The sequence below is a fragment of the Anomaloglossus baeobatrachus genome, chromosome 11, assembly GCF_048569485.1.
Source record: "Anomaloglossus baeobatrachus isolate aAnoBae1 chromosome 11, aAnoBae1.hap1, whole genome shotgun sequence".
NCBI lineage: Eukaryota > Metazoa > Chordata > Amphibia > Anura > Aromobatidae > Anomaloglossus > Anomaloglossus baeobatrachus.
In genome coordinates, this window is record NC_134363.1 from 134,184,002 (window position 1) to 134,201,676 (window position 17,675).

Consider the following 17,675-nt stretch of genomic DNA (forward strand, 5'->3'; position numbering starts at 1 on the left):
CATCCAATCGTTCGCCAAACAATCGGTCGCCAGAAAACGGCAAACCGGTTAAGAACCTCTTGGAAGCCGAGTCTGCCTTCCATTCGCGCAGCCACATGGCCCTGCGGACTGCCACAGAATTAGCGGATGCCACCGTTGTACGGCTAGCAGAGTCTAGGACTGCGTTCATGGCGTAGGAAGAAAAAGCTGACGCCTGAGAAGTCAAAGACGCAACCTGCGGAGCAGAATTACGTGTGACCGCATTAATCTCAGCCAGACAAGCTGAGATAGCTTGGAGTGCCCACACGGCTGCAAAAGCCGGGGCAAAAGACGCGCCCGTGGCTTCATAGATGGATTTCACCAGGAGCTCTATCTGCCTGTCAGTGGCATCTTTTAGCGATGAGCCATCTGCAACTGATACCACAGATCTAGCCGCCAATCTAGAGACTGGAGGATCCACCTTGGGACATTGAGCCCAACCCTTAACTACGTCAGAGGGGAAGGGGTAACGTGTGTCAGTAAGGCGCTTAGTAAAGCGCTTGTCCGGAACCGCTCTGGGCTTCTGGACAGCATCTCTGAAGTTAGAGTGATCGAAAAACGCACTCCGTGTACGTTTAGGGAACCGAAACTGGTGTTTCTCCTGCTGAGAAGTCGACTCCTCTACAGGTGGAGGCGGGGGAGATAGATCTAACACCTGGTTGATGGACGAGATAAGGTCATTTACTAAGGCGTCCCCTTCAGGTGTATCAAGATTGAGAGCAACGTCAGGGTCAGAGCCCTGAGCTGCGACGTCCGCCTCGTCCTCCAGAGAGTCCTCAAGCTGGGAACCCGAGCAGCGTGAAGAAGTCGGGGAAGATTCCCAGCGAGCCCGCTTAGCCGGTCTGGGGCTGTGGTCCGGGCAGGAGTCCTCCACGTGAGACCTAGGGCCCCCCCTGGGAGCGCGCTGCGGCGCGGACCGAGAGGGGCCTGGAGGCGACGATCCAACAGGGCCCGGGGCCTGTGTAAGGACCGGTCTGGACTGCAAAGCTTCTAGCAGCTTGGCAGACCATTTGTCCATAGACTGAGCCATGGATTGTGAAAGTGACTCAGAGAGTTTCTCAGCAAAAACGGCAAACTCTGTCCCTGCCGCCTGGACAGGGGGAGCAGGGGGGTCTACCTGAGCCGAGGGGCCCACTAGTGACCGAGGCTCCGGCTGAGCAAGCAAAACAGGGGCCGAGCATTGCTCACAGTGAGGGTAGGTGGAACCCGCAGGTAACATAGCCGCACAAGAGGTACAGGTCGCAAAATAACCCTGTGCCTTAGCACCCTTGCTCCTTGTCGACGACATGCTGTTCTATCCTAGGAGAGTGATCACTGAGGGTATATGTGAAAGGGTATATAGCCCGACCGAACAGAAATATATATATAGAATACGTATCTATTCCGGCACCCTAAGGGGACCAGCACCGGGTGACCGGTGTGGCTTACCGACCGCTAAAAAGCGGAGTGTGTGTCCTCCAGATTCCCTGCCTTAGGTCTCCCAGAGTTGCAGAGCTCTTTCCTGGTAATCCTCCACCGGCAGAATGCCAAAAAAATGGCTGCCGGAGCTCTCTGGGGAGGAGTGGAGCCGTGGGCGGCGCTAGAAAAGTGCGGGAATCTGGGGTCCCCACAGTGATCAGTGAGGGGGGAGGAAACATACAGGATGCTCCGGCCCTCACATCCGACGTCAGGTCGGCAGTCCCGCCCTTACCCCTGACAGGCAGGCCCGGGGGCGGGAGTTTTGCTACTAGGCCGCAATGAAGCCGGGGACTAAATTTAAGACCGCGGCCGACAAGCAGGCGCGGTCGGCGCGGAAGTCCGCCGGTCTTCACAAATCAGCAGCTGCTGCAGCGTCCGGGAAGAAGGCGCTCCATGCACAGCCCCTATGGGGACACAGAGTACCTTAGAGATGCAGGGCCCGGTCCCTGAGGATGAATAGACTCCTGTCCGGCAGATTCCCACAGGGGCTGCGGAGGGAGCACAGTCCCAGTAAATGGATGACCGGTCAGGATCCCACTTCTCCCAGAGCCGCTAAGGGATGGTGAAGGAAAAACGGCATGAGGCTCCGGCCTTTGTACCCGCAATGGGTACCTCAACCTTAACAGCACCGCCGACGTAGTGGGGTGAGAAGGGAACATGCCGGGGGCCCCGTGGGGGCCCACTTTTCTTCCAACCGATATAACTAATATGAGAATGCATGAGTGGATGTGTGCCTCCTTCCACACAAAGCATAAAACTGAGGAGCCCGTGATGCACGGGAGGGTGTATAGGCAGAGGGGAGGGGTTACACTTTTAAAGTGTAATACTTTGTGTGGCCTCCGGAGGCAGAAGCTATACACCCAATTGTCTGGGTCTCCCAATGGAGCGACAAAGAAAGGCTGCTTATCTTTCTTTTCATAGCTAGCCATGGGTTTCACCTGAAGTTGCTGCTTAGCTCCATGGGAATTGGATAAAGCTGAGCTGCAGTACCACACGCAAACTGCTGACAGTTGGCGCTGTTTTTTTTTTTCTTCTTAATCTTGTACAATCCCTTTACTTAAAATCTGCCATAGGCTGGGTTTATGCCAACTTATTTTTGTCATCCAGGAATAATGGCCTGATTTCGCTAATCAGCCTCTGATCGGAGTGGGATTGGATGAGGAGAACAAAAAAAAAAAGGTTTCTCCATCTTCTCCATTCAGTCAGTTTGTGAAAGTCAGACTGCAATTGGATGTCATCCTAGTACAGTCCGATTTTTTTCATGGACCCATAGACTTGAATGGCCGAGTGCCATCCAAATGTCAGAGGTAAATCGTGCATAAAAAAATTTGCTATGTGCACTGCTTCATTGAATAACATTGGTCCCAATACGAGCCAATGTTTTGTGATAGCACTGTGACCGGAAATACAGTTGTCCGCATGAGCCCTTATACTGATGATCCCACTAGGCTGCTTCCTGCGCAAAATCTGCCCCGATTACAAGGAACTAATATATGGTTGGAAAACTGATGGTATGGCGGTATTTGGAGTATCAGAAGGTTTCTATGATGATTATGACATTCATTTCCAGACATCTTTCCCATATGAAGAAGGAAATAAGCAGCAAGGATAGAAAAGTCATTCTTTTTGAGCCATTTTGACAATTAGGCTGGGGCCACACGGGGCACTACTGCGATGCTCGTAGGACACTCGGCTCGCGCTGGCAGCACAGCAGGAGCCGAGTGTCTTGCTAGTGTCCCTGCGACTGTGGTCCGATCATGCGAGCGGACCTCAGCTGCGGGGGGCGGGCCGGCTCTCAGGAGGGGCGGGCAAGTTCTGCGGAGGGGAGGGAGGGATTTTTCTCCCTCTCTCTGTAGCCGGTGTACTGCGAGTACAGTGCGATTTTTCTCTTGCCCCATTCACTTGAATGGGGGCAAGAGAAATGAGTCTCGCTTTACAATCTCAGCATGCTGCGATTGTTTTCTCGGTCCGATTAGGGCTGAGAAAATAATCGCTCATGGGTGCTGACACACAGGCTAGAATTGGTCCGAGGGGAATGCAATGTTTTATCGCACTCCACTCGCACCGATTTTCTCGCCGTGTGGCTTAGGCCTTAATTCCTGTGACAAAGATCTGAGTTGTCAGAGACAGACTCCAATCAAACAGCTAATGAAATACTATTATTTTAAAGCTGACAACTTTCTCATACATTTTTTCTTTTTTGGCTTGCTTTCTCTAAATTTGTGTTTTCTCCAGTGCTACCACGAGATCTGATGCCGTCACTTACACCCGCAAATAGTGAGGATTATTATCCACGTCACATATCCCCAGCGTACAATATGTATCGTCTCAGGGAAGCTGTTTGGGGATATGATGTGGTTTATTTTTGTGTGTTTTTTATCTATTGTAGAGCTTCACACATTATGGCAAAATGAAGAAAGAGCTGCCGTCACTTCTGGCAAAATCTATGACATCTGGCACAGGCGACATGATTACTGGTTACTTGCTGGAATTGTGACGTATCCTTATGTGTAACATTCTTGTCATGAGGATACCACGATGGAGAGTTCTCCCTCCTATTTCTGGTATCAGGAGATTACAGCGCAGGGCTTCATACACACTTGCTCAGGTTAATACTGCTGGCTGTGCAGATTCTCCTTTAAGGTCCAGTCACACTAAGCAACTTACCAGCGATCCCAACAACGATAGGGATCGCTGGCAAGTTGCTAGGAGGTTGCTGGTGAGATGTCACACTGCGACGCTCCAGCGATCCCACCAGCAACCTGACCTGGCAGGGATCGCTGGAGCGTCGCTACACGAGTTGCTGGTGAGCTCACCAGCAACCAGTGACAAGCCCCCAGCGCAGCGTGGAAGATGCTGCGCTTGGTAACTAAGGTAAATATTGGGTAACCAACCCGATATTTACCTTTGTTACCAGCGCACGGAGCTACACGTGCAGAGAGCAGGGAGCAGCGCACACTGAGCGCTGGCTCCCTGCTCTCCTAGTTACAGCACACATCGGGTTAATTACCCGATGTGTACTGCAGCTAAATGTGCACAGAGCAGGGAGCAGCGCACACTGCTTAGCGCTGGCTCCCTGCTCTCCTAGTTACAGCACACATCGGGTTAATTACCCGATGTGTGCTGCAGCTAAATGTGCACAGAGCAGGGAGCAGCGCACAATGCTTAGCGCTGGCTCCCTGCTCTCCTAGTTACAGCACACATCGGGTTAATTACCCGATGTGTGCTGCAGCTAAATGTGCACAGAGCAGGGAGCAGCGCACAATGCTTAGCGCTGGCTCCCTGCTCTCTTAGCTACAGCACACATCGGGTTAATTAACCCGGTGTGTCCTGCAGCTACATGTGCACAGAGCAGGAGACGGCACTGACAGTGAGAGCGGTGGAGGCTGGTAACAAAGGTAAATATCGGGTAACCAAGGACAGGGCTTCTTGGTTACCCGATGTTTACATTGGTTACCAGCCTCCGCAGAAGCCGGCTCCTGCTGCCTGCACATTTAGTTGTTGCTGTCTCGCTGTCACACACAGCGATCTGTGCTTCACAGCGGGACAGCAACAACTAAAAAATAGCCCAGGATATTCAGCAACAACCAGCGACCTCACAGCAGGGGCCAGGTTGTTGCTGGATGTCACACACAGCAACATCGCTGCTACGTCACAAAAGTTGTTCGTTAGCAGCGATGTTGCTAGCGATGTTGCTTAGTGTGACGGGGCCTTTAGCCAGCGCTGCTAGGGTAAAGTAGATCCTCTGGTCAACTGAAACTGAGTGTGAGCATTAGTCAATGTTCTCTATTGGTAAGTAGCTCTGCTATAAAGACTTCCTATATATTCCTATTTCCTATAATTGGGAAAGGAACGACGCGTCAACGATCAACGATTAGGTAAGTAATTTTGATCGTTAACGGTCGTTCCTGCGTTTCACACGCAACGACGTCGCTAACGAGGCCGGATGTGCGTCAGGAATTCCGTGACCCCAACGACATCTCGTTAGCAATATCGTTGCGTGTAAAGCTGCCTTAAGAGTGAACTGGGTGCAAAAACCCTAAAACAACTTCAATATATAAAGTTTTTGATCCAAGTCTTATGTCAAAGTTGCCAAAGTAAGTCTATGGATAAGTGAAAAAATCGGACAGCAATCACATGCCATCTGTGTGCTGTTCATATTATACACAGTGTGATGTGACAAACTAGAGAAATCACCATCAATTCATTTTTTTCAGCTGAGAAAAACTGACCAAACTCTGATGAAACTTGGACAGTTTTTCCGTATATGAGAAAAATGATCTCTGAATGAGCCCTTAAAACCCTCGCAATTTCCTCTCCTCCAGTGAATTTAATGGAGAGGTAGGTGTCCTTACCCACTCTCACCTTCATTGGGGGACATACTGCTTGCTGCTTTTTCTTCAAAAGAAGCCTGTCAGGTCACCTCTGCCCTCCAACCCCTCAGTATTGATACCTGGTTGCCCATATTCCCTCCCTAACAAGCCCTGTATAGCGCAAATTACTAATATGAATATTTAAGAAAAAGACTTATAACCCTCGCTGTCCCTGTGCTAATTAGGGTCTTGACTAGTCGCAGCTCCCCTGACTAGTTGGCCCTCTTGCCATGTTATCACGCCCCTGTGGGAGGGATAACATGATTTCCAAGATCAGGTGACATCGCCAGCTCCTGAAAATCTCGTGTATGCTCGCAGCTCGTTTCAGCCACATCAATGCAAGTCAGAAGTAGGGTGTACGCTTCCCGGCTTCATTAGGTACACTGCGCATAACTGGAAGTTCAGAAGACGTGTACATGAGCCATGTTCCATAACAATCATGCGCAGTGCACCTGATGAAACCAGGAAGTTTACACCCTGCTTCTCACTGATGTGGCTGAAGTGAGCCCTGCGCATGCGCGAGATTTCCATAATCTGGTGGTGATGCCTGCTCTTGGAAATCATGTTATTACTCCCACAGGAGCCTGATAACATGGAAAAAGGGCCGACGAGTCTGAGGAAACTAACGCCTCTGCGACTAATCAAGGCCTAATTAGAATAGGAACAGCGAGGTTTATAAGTCTTTTAAACATTCATATTAGTGAATAGCATTATACAGGGCCAGTTAGGGAGGGAATTTGGGTCTACAGGGATCAATGCTGCTGGGTTGGAGGGCAGAGGGGACCCAACAAGGGCCCTTTAAATCCAGTAGAATTTTCTACATAAGAGGTTGTGTCCTGTGGTGTGCCGTAGAGAAACCGCTTTAGGCCTCATTCAGTCGATCGTTTCTCACGTCCGTGTTCCACCGAGATTTTTATGGATAGAACATGTACACATTCTAATCTAAAGGCCCCGTTACACGCTACAATTTATCTGACGATCTCAGTAGCGATGTGACACGCCCAGATCGTAGTTATGATTTGCCGAGATCGCTCATAGGTCGTTTTGTAGCGGTCACATGTACACATCTCACAAACGACGCCACATCGTTCAGCGATATATTGTTTGACCAAGGCGATCGTGTGGATGTTGTTCGTCGTTGGCAGGGTGTCAAACGTAGCAATATGTCTGCTGCGTTCCAAACGACGAATAATATTTTGAAACTGAACGACGTGTCAACGATCAGCGATTTTCACCCTATTTGTGATCGTATGGAGTCGCACGTAGGTGTCACACGCAACGACGTCGCTAACGATGACGGAAGTGCGTCACAGAATCCGTGACCCCAACGACATATCATCGTCAGATAAATCGTAGCGTGTAACTCCGCCTGAGGCCTCTTTCACACGTCAGTGATTCTGGTACGTTTGTGCTTTTTTTCTACGTACCAGAATCACTGACATACGCAGACCCATTCTAATCAATGGGTCTGCTCACACATCAGTGAATTTTCACTGACCGTGTCTCCGTAGACATAGTACGGAGACATGTCCGTTTTTTTTCTGGCATCACTGATGTCCCACGGACCACGCAGTGGTGTGATCCGTGAAACACCTGCCAGAAAAAAACGTGCTTCTAAAATAAAAATCATTTTTTACTCACCCGGCTTTAGCGGCGCTCTCTGCAGCCTGCTCTGCCTGCTGCTTCTGAGCCGGCTCATTACTGTCGTGCATATTCATGAATGCACGACACAGCCGACCCGGAAGCAGCTCCTGCGGATGTCAGCACCGGCAGGATGCTGCACTGCGGGAGCGTTCAGCACCATGGAGAGCGGGAGCGGGCACAGGTGAGTTAATCTCTATGTGCAATCACTGACCACGGAGAACGGAGCCCGGATTGCACTTAGATAACCCACGTGTGCCGTGAATCATAGCACACGGAGGGACATGTGCGTGTTTTACACGTCAGTGAAGAACGTCTGTGTTTTTCACTGACGTGTGAAACGGGCCTTAAGAGTCTGTTTACATCTTGGGTTTTTATTTCGGATCCCATGTCCTCAAAAAAGAACATAAATAAAAGTCTATGGATGCCTGAAAATTATGGCTAGCGCATGGAAGTCATGAGCCCAATTAACATTGTAATGCATAGGAGCTTTGCAATTTATTTCTTCTTTCATAAATGAAACTTACTGATGGTAAAACCTGACAACTGATGAAACACTGGTGAATATCTGATCATACACACTGATGACCCTCACAAAGTTTTTTTTCCATTAGCGAAAAATCACGGCAAGTCTGAATAAGGCTTTAATGGGACAAATCCCATCGGATACATCCATGGGCATCATATTTGCTGCACAGGGTTCCTTCAGCCAATCTTAAAGTCTAATCTGCACCATAATTTGGCCATGGATTTGTTACTAAGGAGCTAAAATAAGGGAAAAGTAATTGTACAATTTTTTCCGGTTTGATTGTGTATTGGTTTTTCTTACCCATTAAAGTCAATGGGGAATTTTTTGGCAGATTGGCTGAACAGAATCACATGGCCGCATCCGCCATATTTCCATAGCAGTTATCGTGCACCCTTGTCCATAGCGTTGATGGCTTGTGGCAGTGGCATTTTCGTAGCCGCACTCTCTCCCCCGGTGGAGAACAATAATTATGACCTTTCCCGCATTGTCAGTGTGATCCGTGTTTCTGCGGCCGCACTGACGCCATATTTCTATGCTTCATGTGTCGCCCGCCATGTGTGCACAACCTGCTCTTTATTTAATGCTAATGAAAGGTTATGGCTCCTCGGGAGGTGACACCTATTTATATCTATACATTCGCTCCCCTGCTAATTAGCGCCGTCTTTGTATTCAGATTCTCCTCTCTCGTGTCGCTGTATAATGAGCTAATGATCCTTCTCCAGTCTCTGCTCCTTAATTTGTGACCCCCTCAGACACGGCTATGCTCGATGGCAGGATATCCAGAACGATCCACGATATTTAATTCTCAATGAGCCTTTTAAGTCCGAGGTCCACAAGGGAAACTACCTGGAAATGAAGAATAAGTTCCTTGCCCGGAGATTTAAGGTATTTGTGATAAGACTTATGGATTATTGCATGATTTATTCTTTGGTTTTATGAACTGATTTTAGATTTAAAGGGAACCGGTCACTGGATTCATGCTGCCCAAACTACAGAGAGAATAGCTTCTTTGAAGCTTCTTCCAGTTGATTGACAAGTCTCTTCTTTTGTAAGCACATCGGAGACACCTATCAACTTCAGGAAGACGCTGTCCGGCGTATGATTGCAGACAGGCTCTGATTTATGTTGCCCATGATTCGGGCAGCATGAATTTAGTAACGGGTTCCCTTTAAAGTGATCATTTATGGATAGATGTAGCAGAGCCAAGCTTCTCCTGTAGCAGAGCTCCTCATACCTGTCCGATGGATATGCCTGCTACTGCAGCTTAGTGAATTCGGCTGAGCTGCAAAACTGACGCAGTCCATCTGGTTCTGGAAGAAAGCAACCATGTTTCCAGGAACTTGGATAACTTATAACAATCATGCTTTTATCATCAGTTGCTGGAACAGGCATTAGTCATTGAAGAGCAACTTCGAAGAGCGGCCTATCTCAACATGAGCCAGGATCCAAACCACCCAGCCATGGCACTCAACGCCCGACTGGCCGAAGTGGAGTGCCTCGCTGAGAGCCATCAGCATCTCTCCAAAGAGTCCCTAGCAGGGAACAAGCCTGCTAATGCCGTACTACACAAAGGTTGGTGGCCTATATGTAGCCTATTTCTACTCATCGGTTGCCACAGTTGACAATTTTCCACGTGCAGAGCCCAAGCCTTAAGGGGGCTTTACACGCTGCAATATCATTAGTGAATTATCGTCGGGGTCACGGTGTTTGTGACGCACATTCGGCTTCATTAACGATATTGCAGTGTGTGATACCTACGAGCGACCCTAAATGATCGCAAAATAGGTCAAAATCGCTTGCCGTGGAGAGGTCGTCCTGAAACCAAAAATCATTGTCTGCTTATTAGCGATGTTGTTCCTTGTTCCTGCGGCAGCACACATCGCTGTGTGTGACACCGCAGGAGCGACGAACATCTCCTTACCTGCCTCCACCGGCAATGCAGAAGGAAGGAGGTGGGCGGGATGTTACGTCCCGCTCATCTCCGCCCCTCCGCTTCTATTGGCCGGCTGCCATGTGACGTCGCTGTGACGCCGCACGAACCGCCCCCTTAGAAAGGAGGTGGTTTGCCGGCAAGAGCAACATCGCAGGGCAGGTAAGTATGTGTGACGGGGACAAACAAGGTTGTGCGCCACGGGCACCGATTTGCCCGTGTCGCACAACCGGCGGGGGCAGGTACGATCGCTTGCGATCTCGCTAGCGAGATCGCAGCATGTAAAGTACCCTTTAGGCCGATTTCACATGTGCAATATTCATGTTTGTGGGATCCATACACCGAACTCAACAGCCTCATATCTGCCAGTAAGATTGCGGAGTTCAGGTTCAGGCTGATCCACACTCGGTGAATACCGGATGTGAGAAACGAACCTTAGGCTGGGATCACACAACTGTAGATTCCCTCACCCAAGATTCGGTAGATGATGTAAATGACACTCCGATCATTCTCTGATCAGAATGCCAGTTTAGAGTGATCTGTTTCTCTCAAATGGGAGAATTGTAACACAGGTGAGGAGAAGATGGAGAACCAAATGTTATCAGAGTGCAGTCCGATGTTTTCTTTGCACCCATAGACTTGCATGGGTGAGTCTCATCCAGTTAACGGGTCAAATCGCAGCATGCTGTGATTTTTATTTTTTTCTCATGCCAAATCATCATGAGAAAAAAGAGTTGATCAGCTCTGCCCCATTACATAGCATTGGTCCGAGTGCTACCCGATAAAATAATCAGATAGAACTTAACTGATTCATAGTGAGTCTGCCCCTAAACTGTGGCTCCAAAGATGTTTAGCAGATAATGAGTAGACTACAGTCCCGGACTCCGGTCTGGGCCACCATCTTACTTTCCCCAACAGCTTTAACCAGGACTTGATCGCATGTGATCTGCTAAAAAACATATAAAGCTGGCTTTTTACTGATTATTTGGAATCAGCATAACCTAGTCCTTATAGTCCTATCAGCCCATTTGTTATGAGTAGCTGCATATACAAGTGCATCTCAATAAAGTAGAATATCCTCAAACAGTTAATTTCAGTAATTCAATACAAAAAGGGAAATGCATGTATTATATAGAGTCATTACACACAGAGTGGTCTATTTCTATATATAATATAGAGTCATTACACACAGAGGGATCTATTCCTATATATTATATAGTCATTACACACAGAGGGATCTATTCCTATATATTATATAGAGTCATTACACACAGAGGGATCTATTCCTATATATTATATAGAGTCATTATACACAGAGGGGGATCAATTTCACATGTTTATTTCTGTTAATGTTGATGATTATAGCTTACAGCCAATGAAAACCCAAAAGTCATTGTCTCAGAAAATTAGAATATTATATAAGATCAACTGAAAAAATGATTTTACACTCAGAAATGTTGGCGCCTGCTGAAAAGTCTGTACAGTAAATGCCTCAATACTTGGTTGTGGCTCCTTTTGCATGAATTACTGCATCAATGCGGCGTGGCATGGAGGTGATCAGCCTGTGGCACTGCTGAGGTGTTATGAAGCCCAGGTTGCTTTGATAGCAGCCTTCAGCTCGTCTGCATTGTTGGGTCTGGTGTCTCTCATAGATTCTCTATGGGGTTTAGGTCAGGCGAGTTTTCTAGACAATCAAGCACAGTGATACTGTGGTTATATACCAGGTATTGGTTCTTTTGGCAGTGTGGACAGGTGCCAAGTCCTGCTGGAAAATGAAATTTCCATCTCCAAAAAGCTTGTCGGCAGAGGGAAGCATGAAGTGCTCAAAAATTTCCTTGTAGACGGCTGCTCTGACTTTGGTCTTGATAAAACACAGTGGAGCTACACCAGCAGATGACATGGCTCCCCAAACCATCACTGATTGTGGAGACTTCACACTAGACCTCAGCAGCTTGGATTGTGGCCTCTCCACTCTTCCTCCAGACTCTGGGACCGCGATTTCCAAATGAAATGCAAAATTTACTTTCATCTGAAAACAACACCTTGTACCACTGAGAAAAGTCCAGATCTTTTTCTCCTTGGCCCAGGTAAGACACTTCTGTCCTTGTCTATTGGTGATGAGTGGCTTGACACAAGGAATGCTACACTTGTAGCCCATGTCCTGGATACGTCTGTGTGCGGCGGCTCTTGAAGCACTGACTCCAGCAGCGTCCGCTCCTTGTGAATCTCCCCCGAGTTTTTGAATGGCCTTTTCTGAACAATCCTATCAAGGCTGCGGTTATCCCGGTTGCTTGTGCACCTTTTTCTACCACACTTTTTCCTTCTACTCAACTCCCGATTAATATACGTGGATACAGCACTCTGGGAACAGCCAGCTTCTTTAGCAATGACCTTTTGTGGCTTACCCTCCCTGTGGAGCGTGTCAATGACTGCCTTCTGGACATCTGTCAAGTCAGCAGTCTTCCCCATCTTTGTGTAGCCTACTGAACCAGACTAAGGTACCATTTTAACTGCTTAGAAAGCCTTTGCAGGTGTTTTGTGGTAATTATTCTAATTTTCTGAGATATTGACTTTAGGGTTTTCATTGGCTGTAAGCCATAATCATCAATATTAACAGAAATAAACACGTGAAATAAATCCCTCTGTGTGTAATGACTTTATTTAATATATAGGAATATATCCCTCTGTGTGTAATGACTCTATATAATATATAGCAATAGATCCCTCTGTGTGTAATGACTCTATATAATTTATAGGAATAGATCCCTCTGTGTGTAATGACTCTATATAATATATAGGAATAGAGCCCTCTGTGTGTAATGACTATATAATATATAGCAATAGATCCCTCTGTGTGTAATGACTCTATATAATTTATAGGAATAGATCCCTCTGTGTGTAATGACTCTATATAATTTATAGGAATAGATCCCTCTGTGTGTAATGACTCTATATAATGTATAGGAATAGATCCCTCTGTGTGTAATGACTCTATATAATGTATAGGAATAGATCCCTCTGTGTGTAATGACTCTATATAATATATAGGAATAGATCCCTCTGTGTGTAATAACTCTATATAATATATAGGAATAGATCCCTTTGTGTAATGACTCTATATAATATATAGGAATAGATCCCTCTGTGTGTAATGACTCCATATAATATATAGGAATAGATCCCTCTGTGTGTAATGACTCTATATAATATATGCGTTTCACTTTTTGTATTGAATTACTGAAATAAATTAACTTTTTGATGAGTCTCTAATGTATTGATCTGCACCTGGAGGTTATCTCAGACCCCGGAATAGTCGAGTTATCAGTGGGTGACAAGTGATTTCTATGAATGTGTTGCCCTCTCCCCTCCTATTGTAATATTCACCTTTTCTTAATATCCATGCTTGCTGCCGATGAATGGAAACATTCTGGTTAAAAAATAAATAATTCATTCACTGCCTGAAAACACATATATTTGTTTAATCTTTTTTTTACAATTTTTGAACCCTTTTCCCCAATGTATGTATGTGATTGCCTGCTGTGGCTAATTGCGCTGGTTTGTTTGCACCGGTTTTGATATCCATACACCCTGTGTCTTGCAGTTCTGAACCAATTAGAGGAGTTGTTAAGTGACATGAAAGCTGATGTGACGCGGTTGCCTTCCATGCTGTCTAGGATACCGCCCGTGGCTGCCCGGCTGCAGATGTCTGAACGCAGTATACTTAGCAGGTTGACCAACCGCGGAGGTGACACCACAGTCCAGGTTAGGTGATCCGGGGTTTATTATTTATCATTTACTACTATGACATGAGGCCTCGCACCCCACCAGTGACCCCGTTACATCCATTTTATACATAAAAGATACGTCAAATGCCATGCTTTACCTGCGCCAGTCCTTTCTCATACATGACTGCTTTCAGAATTCTGCCGGCGTCCTAGCTCTGAGCTCACATCACCTAGCAGCCCTCTGCTGGTTCAGTGTCTGGAAGAGCGGAGTTGCTGATTTATATACTATGGGGTGTAAATTAGACTGTGGGTGGGGGCTGGGGTTGCAATACTTTAAAACAATCTGCAACATGCTTGTAATTTTGTTGCAAATTTATCAGGTACATGTGAGGGAGGTTTTTGAAACCCCAACCACACTTAGGAAAAGTCAATAGAAAAACATTGTACGCAGTGTTTTGATTTTTTTTTTGTGTGTGTTTTTTAGTAGATTGGGTATCATATTTTTTACATTTTTGTTTTAACCTCAATAAACTTTGACATTTTTTTTTCTAGCATTTTTCTGTAGATTCTCTATAGGAAGCCAAAATGATTAAAAAAAAAAAGGCAAGCTTAAAGAGGACCAACCACCAGAATTTTCCTATATAAACTAAAGCCAGTGCTATACTGGCACTATCATGCTGATTCTATACATACCTTTAGTTGTGAGATCGGTTGTATAGTTTCTGAAATACAGGCAAGTAAAGTTTGTGAAATGCACTGTTATTTGATGATAGCAGCTACAGAATATCTAATAGGTGGGTCGGGTTTTCCTAGTTATTCCCGCTCCTGTCTGTCCTTCCTCCTCCCCCTGTAATAACCGAGATGGGGGAGGAGGGATAGGCAGACAGGCAGGGGGCGGGAATAACTAGCAAAACCCGAACCACTTATTAAATATTCTGTAGCTGCTGTCAATCAAACAGCGCATTTCACAAACTTTACTTGCCTGTATTTCAGAAAGTATACATCTGATCTCACAACTAAAAGGTATGTATAGAATCAGCATAATAGTGCCAGTATAGCACTGGCTTTAGTTTATATAGGAAAATCCTGGTGGTTGGTCCTCTTTAAAACACATGGCATTTATACAGGTCATATAAAAGAAGGAACTCTTAAAGTAATTGCATTAGAATTAAGCCAAATATAAGTGCAGTATTAGTATCACATGAGCTAGTTAGGAGATGTAAGGGTCTCCTAATAATCCCCCACCAGCAGATGTTGGCAAGAGGAGGATCAGGCAGTTTGATTTTAATATGCCCAATCCTTTTCTTCTCAAGGGAGATCAGCCACTGTCAGAGGTGCCTGACAGCCTCTTACTCTCCTCTATTTGCAAGAGCTATTTAATGTGTATTGCCAGAGTAAGGCCAGCCCTACACAAGATGGCTGTCAGCCGGGCGATACTTCAGCTGATCGTACAGCCGACAGCCATCTCACCCAACTCTATGACACATAGGAGCACTCACTAGGTCTAATGTGTCTGCAGGGCTTAAAAGGGGTTTTCTCAAGAATAAAGTTTATTTTAATCAATAGATCTTGGAATAATAATTTCCACAGTTGATGTGTTTTTACAAAAATGTCCCTGTGCGGAGATAATCATATATATATGATTTATATATATGTTCCCGCTATATAATGTGTAATGGCCGTTCTGACCCTACAGGGACATAGTCTGATCATACCACATCTCCTGGTCAGGGGGAGGGGGTAGAAGAGAGTATACAGACATTACAGCATGGGATCACAAATAATTCTTTTTGTGAGGTAAAACATTTCTCTGCCTGTTGTTAAAAATGTTTTACCTCACAAAGAAGGGAATTTCTTTTTCGCTCCTAATTGGGAGACCCAGACAGTGGGTGTATAGCTACTGCCCTCTGGAGGCCGCACAAAGAACTACACTTAAAAGTGTAAGGCCCCTCCCCTTCTGGCTATACACCCTCCCGTAGGAGTACAGATTCCTCAGTTTTAGCTTTGTGCGCAAGGAGGTCAGACACGCACGCATAGCTCCATTGTTTTTAGTCAGCAGCAGCTGCTGACTATATCGGATGGAAGAAAAGAGGACACATATAGTGTCCCCAGCATGCTCCCTTCTCACCCCACTGTATGTCGGAGGTGTTTGTAAGGTTGAGGTACCCATTGCGGGTACGGCGGCAGGAGCCCACATGCTGATTCCTTCCCCATCCCTTTTTACAGGGCTCTGGGTGAAGTGGGATTTACCGGTCTCCAGGCACTGAGACCGTGCTCCATCTACAGCCCCTGGAGAAGATGCTGGATGGAGCGGAGTACATCAGGGACATGGCCCTGCATCCTCAAGGTACTCTGTGTCCCCGTGCAGGCGCTCACACCGCAGCTTGCTGGGTGTTGTAGTGCGCCGGGGGACATCAGCGCTACGGCGCTTGTGCCAGGCCTCATTCAGCTTCGCTGAAGCAGGCACACTAGCGGGAAACGGTCGCGCCGGCCGCTGGGACTGCGGCGCGGCTGGCACTTGTGGTGCGCCGGGGACTTCAGCGCGGCCCGCGCTTTTACGGCGGCCGCGCTGATAACTCGAGTCCCCGGCTTTTGCGGCCTGCTTCCGTTCGTTCCCGCCCCCGGACCTGCCAGTCAGGAGAGGGGCGGGACGCTGGCCACGTCTAGGAACGGTCATGCCGGCCGCTGGGACTGCGGCGCGGCTGACACTTGTGGTGCGCCGGGGACTTCAGCGCGGCCCGCGCTTTTACGGCGGCCGCGCTGATAACTCGAGTCCCCGGCTTTTGCGGCCTGCTTCCGTTCGTTCCCGCCCCCAGACCTGCCAGTCAGGAGAGGGGCGGGACGCTGGCCAGTGCATCAGCGCTGAGGGCTGGAGTCGTTTTTACATACTCCAGCCCTCACATTCGGCACAGAGGGGACACTGTTCCCGCACTTTTGTTTGGGAACTCCCACGGACCGCCCCTCTCCACAGACGCCGGCAGCCATTCCTGCTGACACGCTGAGCTGCAGAGGGGAGCCGGGGAGACCCAGACAGGGAATCTGCAGCCTCTTACCCGCTATTCAGCGGGCGGTAAGCCCCCTCTTGTGCCAGTATTATTCTTAGTATTTTGTTTATACAAATACTTTGTATTGCATAGCGCTGGGCGCCCTTTGGCTATAGACTCTCTCACATTGCAGAGAGCCAGCAACATGTCGTCCGTAAAACGCAAGGGTGCCAAGGCACAGACATTATATGCTTCCTGCACCGCTTGTGGGACTTTTCTACCAGCAGGCTCCACGGACCCCCATTGTGTGCAGTGCTCGGCCCCTGCGGCGCTTGCACAGTCGGGACCTCTGCTGGACGTGACCCAGGGTGTACCACCTGTGAATGCTGTCCAGGTGACAGGCACTGAGTTTGCAGCTTTTGCTGACAGAATGTCTCTCACTATGTCACAAATTCTTGACACATTGCGAGCTAGGCCTGTACTTCAGGCCACGGACACTGTGCAATCATTGCCCCCTGGTCCCCCTCAGCTCCAAGCTCCGGGACGGGCATATACACCTCAGGGTGAAGACTCTGACTCGGACGATGGCCCCGGGCAGCCTAAGCGGGCTCGCTATGACGGGCCTTCACATTCATCTCAATGGTCAGAATCCCAGCGAGATGAATCTATGGGTGATGAGGCGGACGTAACTGATCAGGATTCTGATCCTGGGACCGCTCTCAATCTAGATACACCAGATGGTGACGCCATAGTTAATGATCTTATATTTAACATCAATAAGATGTTAAATATTTCCCCACCAGCTCCTCTTGTGGAGGAGTCAGCTTCGCAGCACGAGAGAATCCATTTCAGATACCCTAAGCGTACTTTAAGCACTTTTCTGGACCACGCTGACTTTAGAGACGCAATCCAGAAACCCCACGCTTATCCTGAAAGGCGTTTTCCTAAACGGCTTAAAGATACACGCTATCCTTTTCCCCCTGAGGTGGTCAAGGGTTGGACCCAGTGTCCAAAAGT

General features: G+C 47.6%; 1 protein-coding gene across 5 annotated transcripts in view; it reads left to right on the forward strand.

Moving 5' to 3' along the window:
• The window catches only part of CHD5 (chromodomain helicase DNA binding protein 5), a 256,909-nt gene that overhangs the window by 218,973 nt on the left and 20,261 nt on the right, over window positions 1–17,675 (forward strand). For 3 of the 5 annotated variants that reach the window (XM_075327784.1, XM_075327785.1, XM_075327786.1), the window contains exons 36-39: window positions 3,866–3,974; window positions 8,772–8,904; window positions 9,396–9,591; window positions 13,551–13,711. In XM_075327784.1, the coding sequence (XP_075183899.1) occupies window positions 3,866–3,974; window positions 8,772–8,904; window positions 9,396–9,591; window positions 13,551–13,711 (599 nt within the window). The remainder of the gene's footprint in view (window positions 1–3,865; window positions 3,975–8,771; window positions 8,905–9,395; window positions 9,592–13,550; window positions 13,712–17,675) is intronic. The other 2 variants (XM_075327788.1, XM_075327789.1) reach the window with 1 other exon arrangement.